General features: G+C 41.7%; 1 protein-coding gene across 1 annotated transcript in view; it reads left to right on the top strand.

The window, feature by feature from the left end:
- Nucleotides 1-15,008, top strand: part of Asah1 (N-acylsphingosine amidohydrolase 1) — a 33,075-nt gene that overhangs the window by 3,206 nt on the left and 14,861 nt on the right. The window contains exons 2-3 of the mRNA XM_021169553.2: nt 10,600-10,646; nt 14,780-14,870. Coding sequence (XP_021025212.1) covers nt 10,600-10,646; nt 14,780-14,870 — 138 coding nt within the window. The remainder of the gene's footprint in view (nt 1-10,599; nt 10,647-14,779; nt 14,871-15,008) is intronic.

The following is a 15,008-nucleotide window of genomic DNA, read 5'->3' as shown; positions in this document are numbered from 1 at the left end:
GTTTCCCATGTGTGTGCCAAGTAAAGAAGAGGCCAGCAAAGTTAATGCCACAGCCCAAATGGGCAAGTTCCCATGGCAGGACGGGCAAGGAAGGGATCGAGAGGATTACTGTTAAATACCGTTGAGAATGGAGTGTCCATCTGCTGGCGACTGGAAGCTACTTGTAGGTAGTACAGTGACAGAAAGGCAATGCAGCAGGATGAGGAGTGATGGGAAGGAAAAGACCTGCAGAGAGAGAAATGACCACATTCTCGGTCATAGACCCGAGCAGAGCCAGAAGTGTGACTGAACACATGGTTGTGTAATGAATTGTTAAAACGAACTGATGTCAGCTACAGATATGTGTGGTGAAACTGTTGGCAGTGACTTTCACAAAGCTTCCATTAATCTCATAAGCCCTAGATGATTTTATCCATATTGCTGGACTACAAAGGAAAGAATACACAGGCATAATCTGTCCTTTTAACTAAGTGCTATCCCAGAGTACTTCCCACACACTAGCATTGAGTCAGCCAACAAGATAAACTAGGCTCAGGCCCTCTTGGGTGGTTGATTCACCTATTTATTTAAATACCAATAGCTTAGTAGGTTGCATCCAGTTAAATCCCAGAAGACATGAGAGCAACCATGTCTTCATCTAGATTGTGTTTGTGAGAAACTTCCCCTTATCTTCAGTAAGAGTCAATCATGTAACCCTGCCTGTCCTCCAACTGGAGATCCTTCTTCAGCCTTCCTGGTGCTAAGCTTACAGGCACACACTACTGAGTCAGATTTAAAATGTTGTGTATATAATTAGAACCCTACATTTCATTGAGGTTCTCACTCCTCTTGTAGGATTCAAATATATAAAGGACAAAGTTTGCTACTGTTGAAAAATGTGTAACATTCACTGATTCCTTAATGAAATAATTTTCACTTGGTGTGTTATTTGTATTTAAAACCATGTTTTTAAATCTTAATTAGTGTGTGTGTGTGTGTGTGTGTGTGTGTGTGTGTGTGTGTAGAAGGTCAGAGGGGTGTCAGATCACCTAGAACTGGAGTTGCAGGCATCTGTGAGTTGCCTGGCTATGGATGCTGGGGATCACACTGAGGTCTTCTGAAAGAACAGTATGTGCTGTTAACGATTGACTGACTACTGAGCCTTCTCTCCAGCCCTGTGTTATTTTTATACGTGTGTTATATTCAGTAATGAAACTTTCCCTTAATGGCTATGAAGGACATAAAGACTGATAATTTTGAATAGATTTTAGATTTATTTATCAAATAAGAAGAAACTGCACTGCCAGCTGAACTCTTGATCTACATTTTTTTGCCCCCCCCCCCCCATTTTAAATACATTGAAACATCGTTTTTCTTTGTCTTCGCAACATAAAAAGGGGCTTTCTGGAGGTGGGGATGGGGAGAAGTGAGACATTGAGATTCTATTTGGGATTTTGTTTTTCCAAGATAAGGTTACTCTGCTTAGCCCTGGCTGTCTTAGAACTCTCTCTATAGACCAGGCTGGCCTTGAACTCAGAGATCTGCCTGCCTCTGCCTCCCAAGTACTAGTATTAAAGCCATGAGCCACCACCTGGCTTGGGAGTCTAAATTTCATTTTTTTTCTCCTGTAACAAGGTAGCATAATATAGTGACAGACTACAAATATTGTACTTGTCTATTTAAAATGTTCCTGCCTTGCTAAACTTGTCTTTTATTAAAACCATCCCTGAGGCCCCTTGGTATTGCAAACTGTATATGCCCCAGTACAGGGGAATGCCAAGGCCAAGAAGTGGGAGTGGGTGGGTAGGGGAGCAGGGCGGAGGGAGGGTATAGGGAACTTTCGGGATAGCATTTGAAATGTATATAAAGAAAATATCTAATTAAAAAAAAAAAAACAAGAAACAACAAAACATCCCTAGTTGAATTTGGGAATAATCAGAGACCTTAAACAGTGAATGAGATGAGTCCAATTCTATTTCAGTGCTGTGCACAAGTTTTGAGGGTGGTGGTCCCTTGAAGAAGCCGTTGTGACTGAGAAGGTGCCTCTCATGAGTCCCCAGACTAGCCTTCCATTTAAATGACTTCCATGTGGGGACCTTGTGAGGGACTGAGATACCAAGGTCTGTGGCTGCCTGCCTTCCTTTCTTTCTCTCTCTTTCCCTCTTTCTTTCTTTCTTTCTTTCTTTCTTTCTTTCTTTCTTTCTTTCTTTCTTTCTTTCTTTCTTTTTCTTNTTTCTTTCTTTCTTTCTTTCTTTCTTTCTTTCTTTCTTTCTTTCTTTCTTTCTTTTTCTTCCTTCCTTCCTTCCTTCCTTCCTTCCTTTTTTCCCTCTCTCTCTCTCTCTCTTTCTTTCTTTCTTTCTTTCTTTCTTTCTTCCTTCCTTCTTTCCTTTCTTTCCCTCTCTCTCTCTCTCTCTCTTTCTTTCTTTCTTTCTTTCTTTCTTTCTCTTTTTTACTTGTGTTCATGTTTTATTCTTACAGACATACTCTGACTTCTCTTAAAGTCATATAAATCTTTGGCTCTTTGTTTTGGGAACCAGCTCGTATGTCATTTTCGTGAGTGATTATAGCAGCCCACATTACTATAGCCCTCAGCTGTGACTCCCACATGTAGCATTGCCTGGTTGCTTTTCAGATCTTACCACTTGGACAGGTCATCTTATTTCCTGAACACCCGACTGACCACTTTCAATTTCTCTCTGAGGTGTTCAATAAGAGATGTGAGTGTGGTTTGGTTTTATTTTAGCTTTGGATCCCATGTCATGTAAATGTAATGAGAAGGTGATAGTAGTCATTGTGTTTCATTATTTACTTAATTGAGTCTGGTTACCGTGGAAAGACCTGAACTCTATGCAGATTATTCTTTTAGGGATCAAACTGAAGCACTGTGTGTGTGTGTGTGTGTGTGTGTGTGTGTACGCCAAAGGTTGGCATGTCTTACCTATTGTTTCCACCTTACTTGAGACAAACTCTCCCATGAACCATTTAGCTGTATTGGCCAGGAAGCCATCAGGTATGTCCTCTTTCTATGAACTGTTGCCTCTGGGGCAACAGATGTGTGCCACCATGCCTGGTTCTCTTGGTATGGGCTGGAGATTCAAACCCAGCTCTCATGCCTGAGCAGCAAACACTAAACTGGCTCCCCAACCCCTAAAGCACTGCTTTTACGGTTGTGCCATAGGAAGCCATGACAGCAGCAGGTGAAGCCCTGAACTCGGATTCCGTCCACCACTAATGGAGCTCAGCCCAGCATTCTGAACATGACCATACAATTCCCAGTTAACTTGAAACTGAGCAAAAGGAAAGAAACAGGATGTTTGTATATCGAGTCATATTTTCTAATATTTATTTTTATATATGTGTATGGATGCCATATAAGTGAGGGTGCCCTCAGAGGCCAGAAAGAGGGTCTTAGATACCCTGGAGGCTCAGCTACAGGTAGTTGTCAGTCACCTAACTTGGGTTCTGGGAAGTATACTTGGGTCTTCCACAAGAGCGTTGTGCATGCTTAGCTCCCAAGCCATCCAGTTCTCAGGTCTAGTGTAATCCTAACCAAGTTTGGATAGTTAGAAGAAAGGTATGTTGCTCATGGTAATAGAAGTAAGAGTTGGCACTGGTAAACCTAGTAATTAGTAAATCACCTTACTAAATGATTTGCTTCTATTTTGGTTATTTTCTGTGGATGGGTGGTTTGCCTGCGTATGTGTTGGTGTACCACACAGGTGTAGTGCTTACGGAAGCCAGAGAGTACGTCAGATCCCCTGGAACTGCAGTTGCAGATGGTAGTGAGCTGCCATGTGGGTGCTGGGAAGCTGGGTCCTCTGGAAGGGCAGCCAGTGCTCTTCACCTCTGAGCCATCTCTCCAGCCCCACTAAATGATGTTTTGAAAGTTCGTATTTGTGGTTGAAGACTTTCTTGAATGTAGTACTACTTTTACAGTTACCAACCTCAATCTTATTAAACAAGGACTAGTGAATTTGGAGCACATATCCTTCACTGTAGTGACAATTTCATTTTTTTGTTGGTTTTTTTTTCAGTCTCTCTCTCTCTTTGTGTGTGTGTGTGTGTGTGTGTGTGTGTGTGTGTGTGTATTTGACTGTAGGCACACGCACGCCTTCTCTCATGTGGAGGTCAGAGGACAGCCCTGGTTGTTGGTCCTCACCTTACATCTTGCGGCTTGAGATCAGGTCACTATCTTTCCCCTGCACATCCCTGCTGCAGCTCGGAAGCTTCCAGGGATTTTCCTGCTTTTGTCTTCCATCTCCCTGTAGACTACTGGAGTTGCAGCCCCTTGTGCTTCATGCTCTGCTTTGCGTGTGCGAGGGGTCTGGGAATTCTGACTCAGGTCCTCCCAGCTGTGTTCCCTGATGGAGCTTTCCCTCACTGAACTGTCTCCCCTAGCTCCCCTTCCTTCTTCCTGTGACTGGAGACAGGACTCACAGCCAGCCTGCTTTGAACTCAGTATGTCCTGACGAAGGCCTTAAACTCCTGATCTTCCTGCCTACCCCTCCCAAATGCTAGGAGTGCAGGTGTGCGCCATCTCACCCTGCTTGCAAGGGCTCTTGCTGCCTTAAAAGAATTCCAGGTAATGGTAATTTCAAACTTTTAAAATTGCCAGAGACTCATTCTCTGAAAGTTCTCCATGTATTGTGAAGTAAAATACATGCTAAAGAATAAATATTTGGGGATATATATATATATATATATATATATATGGTATACATGGGTAAAGAAAATGGGGTCCTGTGGGCAGGCTCCTAGTCCATTCCTTCTCCAGTCCCCTCCCCAAGATCTGCCACCTGCAGTTGTTTCTGCTCTTACCTGATAGATGATTACATGCTCAGGAGTCATCACCAGTACCTCCTGGCACACGAGTTGTTTACACCTGACCTTTGATTGTGGCGGACTAGGTCAAAGACTACAGGTATCATTGTGGTGATACATGGGGCACTTAAAATTAATGTTATCTATGTATTGATATTGGTGACGTAGTATACTATATGTATCTGAATTAATTAGGTTCAGGTGTTGCCTATCTCATGCGCAAAGATGGATAAAGAGCTTACTTCCCACTGTTATTGTCTTCCTAATTGCTCTGTGGAGATAGCCCTCATGAAATACAGCTCACCATTAAAAGTATACAACTAGGAGGACTGAGATAATGGCTCAGTGGTTAAGCACTTGCCACGAAACTGTGAGGACCAGAGTTCAGGACTCAGAAATCCATGTAAATGCTAAGTGGGTGAGGTAACCATCATGCAGAATTCTCAGGCTCTGAAAGTGGAGACGGGGCTGGGGAAGTGCTTGGTGGGTAGGAACACTCACTGTAACAATATCAGGACTAGAACTCAGATGCCCAGAACCCATGTGAAAAGACAGGTGTGGCCGTGTGCACACAGAATCCCACCACTCAGGTAGAGATAGGAGGATTGCTGGGGCCAAAACACAGCTTTCCAGGTTTGCAGAAGACCTTTTCTCAAAGGAGTGTGATAGAACAGGACATTCATACAGTGTCCTCGCCTGGCCTTCACAGTGGATGTGTGTGTGTGTGTGTACATGTGTATATCACACACACACAAACAATAAAACAGATTCAGCATAGTCCCAGAACTGTACAGTCAACACTGCTATCTAGCTTAGAACAGTTACCCCCTAGGAGGAAAACCTCCACATTTATATATTTCCAACTTCCAGCCTTAAACAACCACTAGCAGAACCTCTCTCTATAGACTTAACCATTCTGCTCTTTGTGACTGGCATCTTCTACTTGATATAGCTGTTTTATGGTTCTTCTTTCCTAAAGCTTATATCAGTTCGTCATTTCTTCTTGCCAAGTAAGATTCCATGACAAAACATAGCTCGTTGTGTTTATCCATTCTGCAGGTGGCAGACGTTTGAGCTCTCCCACTTTTTCGCCAGTGTGAGTAACACTCCTGAAAATATCACGCTTTTGTGGGGTTTATGTCATCCTGTATCTTGGGATGTACGTAGGATCAGGATTGCTGGGCTCGAAGTCAGTGTTTACCTGTCGAGGAACTGCCAGATGGCTTTGTAAAGCAGGTGCTGTTTTGTATCTTGCTGGCAGCACGAGAGGTCCACCTGAGTGATCCCTCATGCTGGCGGCATGAGTAATAGCAACACTCGCTGCTGCTGGGTCTCATCACAGGAGGATCACACGCTGGGTACCTCTCCTCCTTCGATTATGGGCCATTTGCATATCTCCTGGAAATGGGCCTATTTGGATCTTCTATCTGTATGTAAAATTGAGCTGCCTTTTTATTGCCAAGTTTTGCGTTTTTAAAAATATATTGTGGGCGTATACCTACAATACTGTATACTGTATACTGTCAGATATACAATACGCAGCATTGTAAGTGGAGACTTATTTTTGAACTCTTGGATCTGTTCCACTGTTTTATGTATTTGTATCCATAGTAGCGCCCCCTGTTTGCCACTGTGTTCAAGACTCATTGTTACTTTGATTGCCGTAAGATTTACACCTTCTTATTTAAGCAGAGGATCATCATATAGTAACTTACTACACTTACTACTGTAGTCAAATTTTAACTTCATTCAAATTAATATTTTACCAAACACACAAAATAATAGATTTCTTTATGACATTTTCATACATGTGTAGCGCGCCCTCTGCTCCTATTTGTACCCAGCAGTTTTGCTACTCTCTCTTTCTCTTTCCCTTCCCCTTTCCCTTCCCCTTTCCCTTCCCCTTTCCACCACGCAGAGTCCCCTTCTGCTTTCATGTCCTCTGTATGTGTGTGTGTAAAGTGTGTGTGAGGAGTGTCTAAGTGTGTGTGAGTGTCTAAGTGTGTGTGAGTATGTGTATGTATGAGCGTGTGTATGAGAGAGTATGTGTGTGTATATGTAGGAGTGTGTGTCTAAGTGTGTGTGAGTATGTGTGTGTATGTAGATGTGAGTGTGTATGTGTATGAGTGAGTGTGTGTGTGTGTGTGTAAGTGAAATTCAATGAGACATGATACCTGCCTCTCTCTTTTCTCTTCCAATTCCTATCCTGCTCACCCCCTCTAGACCCCGTCCTCTCTCACATAGCCCCATTTCTTATAGGAAGTTTTAAAACTGAGTCCTCCAACTTTGTTCCTTTCCAAGATGATCTTAGCATTCTTTATGCTGAGACCCGTGGATTAATTTTAGAAATCTGATCATTTTCACAGAATTAAATCCTTCACACACAACCCCTCCCCCCATATGACACCTTTTATTTACTTATGTTGTTTTTAATCTTGTTGGAAAGTATTCTGTAGTTTTAGGTATATTCCGTTTTGAATTTCCTTGGTTAAGTTTATTTCTAAAGATTCTTTTTATTTTGTTTATGTGTTTGAGACAGTCTGTGTCATAGCCCAGACTGGCTTTAGCTTTTGATTCTCCTGCCTCAGCCTGTGGAGTAATGGATTGTACATGTGTACTTTGTCTGTAGCTATTGTTTTGATGCTATTATAAATGGAATTATTTTCCTTTAATTTAGCTTTTAATTATATAGATACGTGATTGCTAATTTGGTATATTGTTCCAGTGTCTTGTAGCCTTAGACTTGATACTTCTAGTAAGTTTTCAGTAGATTCTTTTGAATTTTCATATACAGCATGACATTGCCTCTTTTCTATGTCAGACACTCTTTATTTCATTTTGTTGCCCTGTTTTCTTGGGTAGCACCCAGACATCTTGTCTCTTCTGTGTTCTTCTGTTTCCTTTTTCAGATCTTTAGTTGTTGTTTTGTTTTGTTTTCACTCTCGTTTAGTAAATTTTGGCAGGATTATTCCAATTGTAATATCCCTGCCCAAACTTTATTTCTCATTTTAGAGCAGTAAAAATGGAAATGGTAAACTGTTTATTTGTCAATATTGGTTATTGTCCAATATGCTTTATTTTATTTCTTTACCTGTAGTTCTGAAGTCCTGTACCAGTTGTCCAGAATCATGTGACTTTGTCTAGGGCATGACTGGTATTGAACACAGAGCCTGGTGCATGCTGCCTAAGCAGACACTGCTGCTTTGTGACCCCAGCAACATAGGCACTGCTGCTCTGTGACGCCAGCAGCACAGACACCGAGCTTAACTCACATTCATTTGTGCCTTGCCTTTGTAAGCTTGTCCACTGGAGTTTATCCTTGCTTGCCTCCTTCCTTCCTGTCTTCCTTCCTCCCCCTCCTCCTCCTTCTTTCTCCTCCTTCTTCTTTTTTTGTTTTGTTTGCTAGAAGAACCCAAGCCGTAGTCATCCCTGTATCCCCACTATATTTGGAAGTTCAATATCTTTCATCGATTCTTCCTGAAATCTACTGAATTTCTGTTGGAGTGACCGCCATGTTAATATTTGCCCCATTTATTTCTCAATGCCATTTTACATCTCCCCAACACACACACAAACAATAAATAAACATAAAAGCAATTTTTAAAAATCTGAGCAAAAAAGTTTACTTAGGAAAATTTATAAAACCCAAAAAACAAGTGCAGTGTATCACTGGATGTGGTGAAGAGGCAGAGACAGTCCATGAGTTTGAGGCCAGCATATGCTACATTGTGAGTTACAGCTATCTGGACTACACAGTAGGATTCAGTTTCAAACACATCTCACTGTATTTAATATAAGCTGTGGTGGTTATTCGCAGTTTTCATTGTCAGTGTTGTAGACTGTCATAAGATTTCTGTGAGCTTTTGCTAGAAGCCAAAGCAGAGACCCTGACTCTTCAGTATATAGACATATATATTCAGTATATAGACATATATATATATATATATATATATATATATATTCAGCATATAGACATATATATTTAGCATGTAGACAGCTGGGTAACACAAAAGTTTTATACATTTTCTTTTGAGGTCCTAGCTGAGGTTGAAACATTTTTGAGCAAGAACTTTTACAATCAGCATTATTTAACACAAAGGACTCTTTGCTCCAGCCTTCTTACTACTGTATCTTAAGGAACTCACTGGCAGCATACTTAGACAAGAAACCTATCCATTTTGGGCAGAGTGAAATCACGAAATACTCGTCATGCTGACAGAAGTCAAGTGTGAGCTTTCCATTGCTGCATATTGTTCAGCAGACAGACAGTCTAAGCTCCAGCTGTCCACACAGTGGTCCCCTCCACCCCACTGCCGCCTCTTACTGCAGAGCTGAGCTTCTTCCTTTACTTTCTGAGTCTCAGATCACTAGAGGCCAGGAGATAAACGTGCTTGCTACATGGAAGAAGTGACAAGAGTCATAAATTGGCATGAATACTTTTGGATGATGTTGTGTTAGAAGAAAAATTCAGTTTTGCCACTAACTATGAACGGTTATCCATGATGCAGCCTCTTTCATTCATTGTCCCCAGCAGTGGCCTCAGTGCTGGGACTGCCCTCCTATCAGGAAACACAGTGTGGTATTGAGAGGGCACAGAAAATTCTAATACAACATGATACTCTAGTGGAGATGTGTGTAGGAGATGACTGTCCTTGTAGAGGGGGGTCATTGAGACTTTGCAGAAAGAGTGCTGGGGGAGGAGAGGGGAGCAAGTGTCTAAAGATCACAATGTCAGAGCATGGGCGTTCCGGGCAGAGGACACAGCATATGTATAGAATGGAAGCATGGGAGGTTTAGGAAGTGTTTCCTTAGACCCATGCTATTAGGAGTGTCTGGAACAGGACAAGGATGGTAGGCTTTGAACAGATTATTAAATGCCTATGCACCATAGCCTGCAGATCTGGTTTGAGATGCCAATCTCAGGTCAAGTCGCAATAGAGTTACCTCAGAGATTAATGTAAAGCGACCTCCTATCAAGCCATTGACTTCGGGTGACTTTGTCTTTGTGTAAACTGAATTGAAACAATAATGATCTGTGGATTTAAGAGGCAAGAGTTGTTTTTTGGTTTTTTTTGGTTTTTTTTCTGAGAAGGTATTGAATGCCAGTGCTGGAGAGATAGCACAGAAGGTAAGAGTGTATACTTCTCTCACAGAGGATCTGGGTCCAGTTCCCAGCACCCATAAGGTGGCTCACAACCATCTGTGCCTCCAGCTCTTCGGGATTCACGTGCCCTCTTCTGGTCTCCTCAGATACCAGGAATGCAAGAGGTACACATACGCATCTAGGCAAAATGCTAAAACATGAAATAAAAGTAAACAAATCTTTTTAAAAGGTATTGAATTCCAGTAGCTGTCACATATACCTTTAATCTCAGTGCTCAGTAAACCCAGTTAGGAAGATTATAAGTTTGAGGTCAGTTTGGGTGAGCTACATAATAATAAATTTGACGCCAGCCTAAACTATATAGGGAGGGAGACCCTACCTAAAACAAAAATAGTGAAGTGGTTTTAAAAGATGGTTCTTAATAAATTATACTTTTTAAAAAGGTTGCTTCGGGGCTGGAGAGATGGCTCAGCGGTTAAGAGCAGTGACTGCTCTTCCAAAGGTCCTGAGTTCAAATCTCAGCACCCACATAGTGGCTCACAACCATCCTTAATGAGATCTGATACCCTCTTCTGGTGTGTCTGATGACAGCTACAGTGTACTTCCATATAATAAATAATTAAATCTTTAAGCGGTTGCTTCAACTGGAAAGCATTTATAATTTTGTGAAATTTTTATTTTTCTTTGTTTTTTAGTGGACAGAAGATTGCAGAAAATCAACTTATCCTCCTTCTGGACCAACGTGAGTGAGCTCAGATAACTAAACCATTATCCTGTGTGCATACTGTTCTTTATAATAGTCTTCTAGTAACAATAGCAGTAAAAGAAACCTAGGCCATGTCTTCCATCCGGAGACAGGCTTGGTTTCCTTATGTGTATGCCTTTATGTCTATGGCTAAGGCAGATATGAAGGTAATGTGATTTAGATGTTTATTTCTTGCCCCTGAAACTAGTAAGAAAGCGAAGAATACCTATGCATCGACAAACAATTCTATCTCCTAAGGAGCATTTTTGCTCTATGACAGACAGCTTGTATCACACCCACTGAGCTGTGATACTCTGTGGTGCCTGCATATAAGCCCTCAGATTACATTGGAACATATAAAGGAACCTGAGTATGAAAGAGTCAAAAAAAAAAAAAAAACCCTTAACTTGATAAAGTTTTCAGGCAAAAGAAGATCAAAAACCATTAAGACAGGACTGAAGCTACATTTTATTTTAGTCTAACATTTTTAGTTCACATTTTCATCTTTCCAAATCTTAGTGATGGAGTAAGCCTCGGAAATATGCAGTTCCAGGCGAGAGGCCCAGTGGGGACAGCACGAAGGAAGAAGGAAGGAAAGGTGTAGGGGAGAGCTGTCTTTGGCCTCGGGCCTTCCCTCTTCCTGCAAGTACACTCCTAGGGTGGAAGAAGCAGAGTGCAGCCAAGGCTTATGGCTTATGTATTGTTACAAGTTCCCACTGGCCCTTTTCCTTGTATTCTAATAACCTCTGCCAGCACTCTTGGGAGCCGAGTGTCACCCTGTGTCCATCCCTTGGAGCATTGCTGATGCTCATTGACTGCTTGTATCTGTTGTGCTGTTTGTTCATGTAGTGTTCTGTCCTTTGGATTACATTATAAACTGCCTTGGAGCCATGTAGGCTTAGGCAGGATGGTTTATGCAGTGGTCTGGGCATAGGGAATACCAAGTTTCAAGTGACGAAGTGATATTGTTTATAGTAAAGTAGAAAATTACACTCTTGCAATTCCCACTGATGGAGCGTCAGTGGCTGTTGGTTAAGAGGACTGTGATGATTACCCAACTTCCTTCTATTCCCTCCCCTTGCGTGAAGATTTAGGAGTCCAGCTGCAGGAAAGGTCTTCTTCTCCATCACTACTGACATCATCTTGGCCTTCATTGCCTTCCTGAGTGTCTCCTGGCTGGTCTTACTGCCCAGTTCACTGAACATTTAATGAGTACTTTCTCTACTAAAGGCAGTTTTCTCCTACTGTCTTTTTAAATGTATTTTCTATATATCTGAGACTATATTTTATTATAAACTGTAAACCTTCCCTGACTAAACATAATACAATTTTTTACTCTGTGTGTGTGTGTGTGTGTGTGCGCACACGCGCATGCATGTCCATACCTAGATGCTGTATGTGGTTTTTCTCTTTGCTTGCTATTTCTACTGTTATTTCTCCCCATTTCACTATCTCATCCTTCCACACTGAAATCCTCTGCCCTATTCCTAACCTTTTCTTGTCTGAACTGTACAGCAGCAGCTCTTGAGATCTGGGAGATAAGGGTGACATTCTCGGACCTTTAATTAATGAGTGTTTTCACAGTCCTATGAGGTCATCCTTTTCAACCAAATGCATGGATATCTTGGTGGCATGCAGCAGCAAATGTGAGGGAGGATAGAGGCAAGGGACACCTGTTCATCTGGCCAGACCAGTCACATCAATGCAGATGTCCAGGAACTGACAGCCACATCACCCTGCAGCCACTGGAGTCCCATTAAGCATTTCTTTTGCTGCTCCTTAGCTGCTTTGCACCTGCTCTCTATTTGTGCACATGAGCATTGTGTCACTGGGGCTAGTTTACAATCCACCTGGGAAGCCAGGAGGTTTCCGGTGATATCATTACGAGTGCAGTGACTGGGCTTAGCAACTGCTGAGACTCAAATGGACATGGTAGTTACACTGTGTATGGTAAAGTAGCAAAACCTATTATGGAAATCTGTATTTCTCACTAATGCCAAGGACTTTCTACATATCTCATGTAATCTTCACTGCCCTCGTAAAGTAGACACCTTTTGTGTCTATAGGAAATAGAGGGACAGTTTTTAAATAAAAGAATATCTTAGAAAAGATATCTTATGTGAGAAAATATAAGATTAAATTAAGCTTTAATTATTAGAACAACTTTCTTAATCAGATCTTTCTTAAAGCAGTTCTCAAGAAATTCTGATTAGTGGAGGCTTTATTATCAGGGTTTCCTGTCTTTCTCGTCCCACAAAAGTTAGATCTTCTCTGCTAATGATCTTCTTAACCTCTCTGTTTCCTCTGTCAAATGCTTCGGCCTGTCCTATACTCAACTGAGGAAGACTCAGGAGTTTATGGAAGGTGCTCGGATTGCACTGGTTCTGTTAGATACAAGAAGGAGGGGCTGGTTGGAATTCATAGGTAAAGCACCAGCCACCGACAGGCATCACTCCAAGAGCTCAGCACTTCATTACTGCAACTAGACATGGAGATCCAAATGCCCAGCTTGGGGGAAGGAAAGGTGTAATTCCATCACTCCATAAATGGGGCACCAGATTACTAAACCGTGGGACACAACTTTGCATGAGGAATATGATTAGTTTAAAAGAAGGAGGAGGAAAAAGAATTGTCATAGTGAAAAGGTCCCCCACCCCACCCTGAAGACTGCAGTCTTCGTGTAGTATCAACTTCTAAGTTACTGAAGAACTTGGAAAGAACAATGAAATCCATTCATTGTAGCTCGGTTTAAATGTATATTTCCAAAATTGAGTGCATTTCTCTCTGCATCTAAATCATAACGCAAATGGGTACTGGCTAACAATTTCACAAAACCTTACACATATACCTGGATCCCAAGCTCAGCGGCTTTATTTAAAGAACCACATATCATAGTAGTAAAGTATGCAGAGTGTCCCAGTAAATGCCTGTCAGGAAAGAACCCGTCCCTGGCTATAAATATAAGGTTAGATGATCTGTTAAGAGCCAGGTAGCCCTGCATCACACATCAGTATGTACCCTATACTTTTCTCAAAGTAATAAATGGCTCAAGTGATGGATGTTTTCCGATTTAGCTTTTAATCTAATAATCTAATTAATGATTTATTAATCATTGAATGCCACACCCCTGAAACCTTTTTCAGTTTGTTCAAAAGTATGAAGGATTTGAGGTTCCTGAATTCAAGGCCATCCTTGACTACAGAGTAAGATGAAGGCCAGCCTGGGCAACATGAGACCTTGTCTCAACCCCAGCTCCCAAAATGGGTCAGACAATGAAGGTGCTACAGCAGTAGAAGCGACTGTAGGGTTAGTACACCAGGAGTATAGCCATCCATTAATAATGGGTGGACATCACTTCACCCCCATAGCAGAGATTGCTGAGTATGTGAGTAGGAAATTGAGAATGTTGATGGCAGATTAGACAGGCAAGAGTGCACAGGAGTCCTGGGGAAGATGAGTTCACCTTGGAGAACCAGAGGCCATCATGGGAAGCTTGTATTGTTACTCCTCTGGGCTTACAAGGTGACCTCACTGAAGCCGTGACAAGAGAACAATTTGCCAATGGTGTTAGACTGACTGACCAAGCATTCCAGACTAGAAAACCAAGTGCTGAAGTGTCCTAGTGTCCAGATGGTCTAGAGTTCTGGGCCTAAACTAAATTGTTACAGATATTTAGGAAAAAAAAACAAAAGTAAGTATTTTCCGTCAGCAGTATTGTAAGTTATAGCCCCTGAGCCACAATTGACTCACATATTAGCAAGTCATATTAACCTTCCAGACCTAGTAGGTATAATTGGTTTTCTTGTTTGTTAGTATGGTATTCTGGGCAGGGGACGGGGGACGTTGGAGCCAGGGTGTCACAGTGTAGCCCAGCACTCTGAATACTGCGATTCCTATGGCAGGCTCAGAATGTAGAATTCTAGTCTGTGATTTCTGAGTTTATTTCAAATTGTGTGTACAAAAGAGGGCTGAAGCACTGCGTGCAAACTCTGATTTCTTGGCAGATTTTGCTTTGAGTAACCAACTTCCATACTGTTGCTATGACTGTGTGTCTAGTCCATCCTTTCAGCTCTATAACCCTCCTCCTTAAAGTCACTTCTTCATTTCAAGATGTTGCCCTCTCATTGCAGCTATAGAGGGCCAGTTCCGTGGTACACCATAAATCTTGATTTACCGCCCTACAAAAGATGGCATGAACTATTGGCTCAGAAGGCCCCAGCGGTATGTTATATGTGTTAACTCTTCCTGTTCTGACTTTATGAAATATAAATCTGCTTTTTTTTTTTTTTTTTTTTTTTTTTTTTTTTTTTTTTTTTTTTAGACAGGTTTTCTATGTATAGCCCTGGCTGTCCTGGAACT

Source organism: Mus caroli, chromosome 8 (genome assembly GCF_900094665.2).
Source record: "Mus caroli chromosome 8, CAROLI_EIJ_v1.1, whole genome shotgun sequence".
Classification (NCBI taxonomy): Eukaryota; Metazoa; Chordata; class Mammalia; order Rodentia; family Muridae; genus Mus; species Mus caroli.
Note: the sequence above shows the minus strand (reverse complement) of the source record. Positions and strands in the feature narration are given on the sequence as shown.